This window comes from Galeopterus variegatus, unplaced genomic scaffold, assembly GCF_000696425.1.
Source record: "Galeopterus variegatus unplaced genomic scaffold, G_variegatus-3.0.2 Scaffold19725, whole genome shotgun sequence".
NCBI classification, from domain to species: domain Eukaryota; kingdom Metazoa; phylum Chordata; class Mammalia; order Dermoptera; family Cynocephalidae; genus Galeopterus; species Galeopterus variegatus.
Window position 1 is genome coordinate 1,723 of NW_007745836.1, and position 4,960 is coordinate 6,682.

At 33.1% G+C, this 4,960-nt stretch overlaps 1 protein-coding gene across 1 annotated transcript in view; it reads left to right on the plus strand.

The window, feature by feature from the left end:
• Nucleotides 1-1,802: 1,802 nt before the first annotated feature.
• Nucleotides 1,803-4,960, plus strand: part of UBXN2B (UBX domain protein 2B) — a gene marked incomplete at both ends in the record, with an annotated part of 8,428 nt that continues 5,270 nt past the window's right edge. Inside the window, 2 exons of the mRNA XM_008564524.1 lie at nt 1,803-1,953; nt 4,171-4,254. Coding sequence (XP_008562746.1) covers nt 1,803-1,953; nt 4,171-4,254 — 235 coding nt within the window. The remainder of the gene's footprint in view (nt 1,954-4,170; nt 4,255-4,960) is intronic.

Below are 4,960 nucleotides of genomic sequence, written 5' to 3' on the forward strand. Positions count from 1 at the left end.
CCCAGTTTCCCCCAGTGGTTACATCCTTCATGATTATAGTACAATATCAAAGCCAGGAATTTGATGTTGGTACAGTGTGTACATATGTTTATATCATTTTATCACGTGAAGATTTGTGTAATCAACAGCTCAATCAAAATACTACTCTGTTATCACAATGCTCTCCCTCGTGATGTACCCTTTTGTGATCACACCCACCTCCCTGTCTTTCACTGTCTCTAGCCACCACTAACTGGTTTTCCATCTCTATAATTTGATAATTATCTGATTTGGGAGTAGCTTTTTTAATTTGGTGTAAAGCCGTTGAGATCCATCAAAGTTATTGTGTGTATCAATACTTCATTCCTTTTTATTCCTGAGTAGCATTCCATGCTATGTATGCACCCCAGTTTGTTTAACCATTCATTCATTGAGGGACATTTTAGTTGTTTCCAGTTTTTGACTATTACAAATGAAGGAACTATGAGCAATCACGTACAGGTTTTTGTACAGGTACAAGTTTTCATTTATCTGGGATAAATGCCCATGAGTTCAATTTCTGGGTCCTGTAGTTAGGTTTTTAAGAAACTACCAAACTGTTTTTCAGAGTACTTGTACATTTTATAATCTCATAAAGTGTGAGAGATCCAGTTTTTCCACATCCTTGCCAGCATTTGGTGTCTTCACTATTTGTTTTTAATTGAAGCATAGTTGATTGTACGTTATCTGTGAGGTATCTATTTTTAATTTTAGCCATTTTGATAGGTGTGTAGTGATAAAACACTGTAGTTCTAATTTGCATCTCCCTAATGAATCGTTATGCTAATTTGCATTTTCCTAATGGCTAGTGATGTTGAACATCTTTTCATGTGCTTATTTGCCATTATCCCTATTGTGCTTTTCAATGAAATGTCTCTGTGACTTTTGCCCATTTTCTAACTGGATTGTGTGTTTTGTTACTGTTGAGTTTTAAGAGGTCTTTATATATATTTAAATAAGTATGGGTCCTTTGTCAGATATATGGTTTGCAAATATTTTCTCCCAGACTGTAATTTGAATNGTGAATTTGGAACTGAATTGGAAGATATGGGTAGTTAAAATATATGAGCTTTGATTGTCTTATCTGGGAAGTCTCCATGTTGATAGTTCATTGGTTATATTTTCTGATATCCTTGATTGAAAAAAAATCTTGAAAGATAAACATAGGGTACTAATTTTTCTAGGATCATTTATGAAGTAGGAGTCAGAGTAGAAATTAGTCACTATGTAGCTAATATACTGAAAAAATTGTGGTCTAAATTATTTGCTTATATTACAGGAGGCTGTAATGGAGTAGGTCTCTTTCAATCCAAAACTCTCTGAGGAATAAATCCTCTATGTGTAGTTCTGTACTTTAGAATTAGGTGTTTACACTGTCTAAATCTAGAGGTCTCTTTACTAACTAGATTTCTGCTGACTGTGGATTCCTTAGGGGGAAGGGATTAGCTTCTAGTTGTCAACACTGCTTTCCCCAGTACATCAAAACTTCCTAATTTGTGAAAGAGATACATTTGATAAGCGATTCCAAAATGCCCAGGGAGGAAGCAAGCCAGCCCCCTATCATGCTGATGCTGAACTTGCTATGAGAATCTCTGCACACGGAGTGAGAAAGGATCTAAACTATTTACCAATCTTTTCCTTAATCCCATTTTAAAAATTAAATATTTCCACAGACGTCACAGAATGCATCTTTTTAAAGGTTATTTCATAAGACTGTGAAGCTTATTACTTTAAAGTACTTATGTCTGTTATTCTAAGTTTTTATTCATGAACTGTGTTTTAAGGTTTTATGCAAGTGAACACGAATACAGTGGATTACATATAGTTCGGCCATCAACTGGGAGAATTGTGAATGAACTTTTCAGAGAGGCAAGGGAACATGGGGCTGTCCCTCTGAATGAAGCCACAAGAACTTCAGGTGATGACAAATCTAAGGTCAGTGCTCAGTTTTAAAACTAAGTATACTGTTTCTATGTTTGATCTCTATTTTTTATAATATTTACAAACATTGATTTTCTAACTGTATATTTCTGTTTTAAATATTTAACTTTTTGAGATTATAATCTTTCTATTAATGANCACCTGGCTCAGCCAGTGAGCGGGAACCGGTCTGTATGTGGGATCCGAACCCTCGGGCGGGGCCGGCCCGTTTCCAGTTTTTGACTATTACAAATGAAGGAACTATGAGCAATCACGTACAGGTTTTTGTACAGGTACAAGTTTTCATTTATCTGGGATAAATGCCCATGAGTTCAATTTCTGGGTCCTGTAGTTAGGTTTTTAAGAAACTACCAAACTGTTTTTCAGAGTACTTGTACATTTTATAATCTCATAAAGTGTGAGAGATCCAGTTTTTCCACATCCTTGCCAGCATTTGTAATGTGTGAGAGATCCAGTTTTTCCACATCCTTGCCAGCATTTGGTGTCGTCACTATTTGTTTTTAATTGAAGCATAGTTGATTGTACGTTATCTGTGAGGTATCTATTTTTAATTTTAGCCATTTTGATAGGTGTGTAGTGATAACACACTGTAGTTCTAATTTGCATCTCCCTAATGAATCGTTATGCTAATTTGCATTTTCCTAATGGCTAGTAATGTTGAACATCTTTTCATGTGCTTATTTGCCATTATCCCTATTGTGCTTTTCAATGAAATGTCTCTTTGTGACTTTTGCCCATTTTCTAACTGGATTGTGTGTTTTGTTACTGTTGAGTTTTAAGAGGTCTTTATATATATTTAAATAGGTATGGGTCCTTTGTCAGATATATGGTTTGCAAATATTTTCTCCCAGACTGTAATTTGAATTTTCATCTTTCTAACAGGTTTTTGTAGAGCAAAAGTTTTAAATTTACCCTTTTTTTTTTAATGGATCATGGTTTTGTTGTCTTAAGAACTTTTTTACCTAATTGTAGGTCCAAAAGATTTTCTCCTATATTATCTAGAAAAGTTTTATAGTTTTATATTTTACATTTAAACCTATGATCCATTTTGAATTAATTTGATATAAGATGTGAGTTTTACATCAAGGTTCATTTTTTGCTTTTGGATGTCAAGTTGTTCCAGCATCATTTGTTGAAAAAGCTCTCCTTCCTCCATTGAATTACTTTTGTACCTTCTTAAATTTCTATAAAACTTTCATACAGCTTTTATAACTTTATCAACTGACATAGTATTGGTATATTGAAGACTTCAAGTATCTTTTTGTGTATAACTGTCGTGTGTTCTTATAATCAGCATTTCTCAACTGTCATGTTTTTATGATCAGCATTCCCCCATGAAAATTATTTGGGGAGGCTTTCTAAACTACCAGATGGCCTCAGGTATTACAGTTCAGTAGATCTGAGGTGTGCCCCAATGTTTGTCTCTTGAAAAAGCCTCTTGTAATTTTTACAGCCACTGCTGAGAACCAACATGAATGAAACTTAAATTTTAGTTTTCATTTCATTATTTGTCAGCAGCTTGAAATTCTTTTGGTTGTCGTAAGGTAAAATTGGTTCTTGTAGGTTCTCCAATTCTGTAAGAAAAATGTAGAATTAATATGATTTAGTGTGTAGAAAAGAAAGCAATGTAATAATCAAAAGCTTATTTATGATATAAATAATGATTAAAAAGAATGACGTTTTTACCTCATAAACGATCCTACCTGAAGAATAGGAGACATTGTGATTAGCATAGCAAAATAGAAAGTACAATTATAGATGACCGTTACAGTAGAGTAAAAGCAGCTTATAAAATAAGTATAGAACTTTTCTTCAGGGTCATTTATACCCATTTCTAAAATTCTTCATTTACTCTGTGTACTCTTGTGAAATATAATTTAATCATAATTTTATTATAAGATGTTATAAAATATTAGTGGTGACTTTTTAAAATCTGTCTATACTTGAAAATATATATTTTAGTGTATAGATGCATTTCTTAGTCTAAGATTGGCCTAAATTATTTCAGCTTCTGAGTCACTAATGTTTTCATGGAAAGAAACATAATTTCTTACTTGAATATACTTTTCTAAAACATACGACCTGAATTATAATATAAAATTCTTCTGATAAGTATGATTTATCTGGTTTTAAAATATATATCACACATTATAATAACATTTTGCTTAATAAGCCTTAGTGAATTTTTAACTCACTTATTATGTATTTTAGTCATTTACAGGTGGAGGATATAGATTGGGTAATTCCTTTTGTAAGCGGTCTGAATACATCTATGGAGAAAGTCAGCTGCAAGATGTAGGTACAATAATCAGAATGAATAAGTGTAGATATTTGCCTCTAGTTCCTACTATTTTAAAACTAAAAATTGATAATATTGATAAAATTGATAATTGATAACAACTCTTTTGATGTTACTTTTTGAGACATGGGTTTAAAGGACCAGTGTTTAAGTTTTCAGTCCCAATTTTTATATTTGATATCTCAATCATGCCTTGCATTTAGAGATATATAACTATTTGTTGAAAGAATATGCGATTCACTGTCATAGTGAGCTTACATATAGATTATATTAATTATTAGAAATGGTGTACTGTCATAATATAAAATGAGTTGAGTTGTAAACATACAACTGAAGTCATTCTTTCTGTTGCTTTTTGATGTTATATTTTGGTGTTATAATTTCATTTTAAACATTTTTAGTTTCCTGGAAGGTCTCTCTCAATTCTGTCCTGATTCTTGGCATGAATATTTAAGCTTGTAGCAGAGAAGAGTACAGGTGCAGTGGAGGAGAAGGGAGGGAGCGGTGGGTGGCAGCTGGGTGCTCTTCTCATTGCTTCCGTTTTCTCAGTGAACCACCAGTAATTGTACCTCAAGGCCAGTATCCAGCTGCCGGACCTTTGATATTTGCAACCATTGTCAATTTGTCTAGCTAAATAACAGATCTGCTAAACAAACACACATGGTTTTATTTAGGCCTTTAACTGTGAGTAAAGAATAGTAC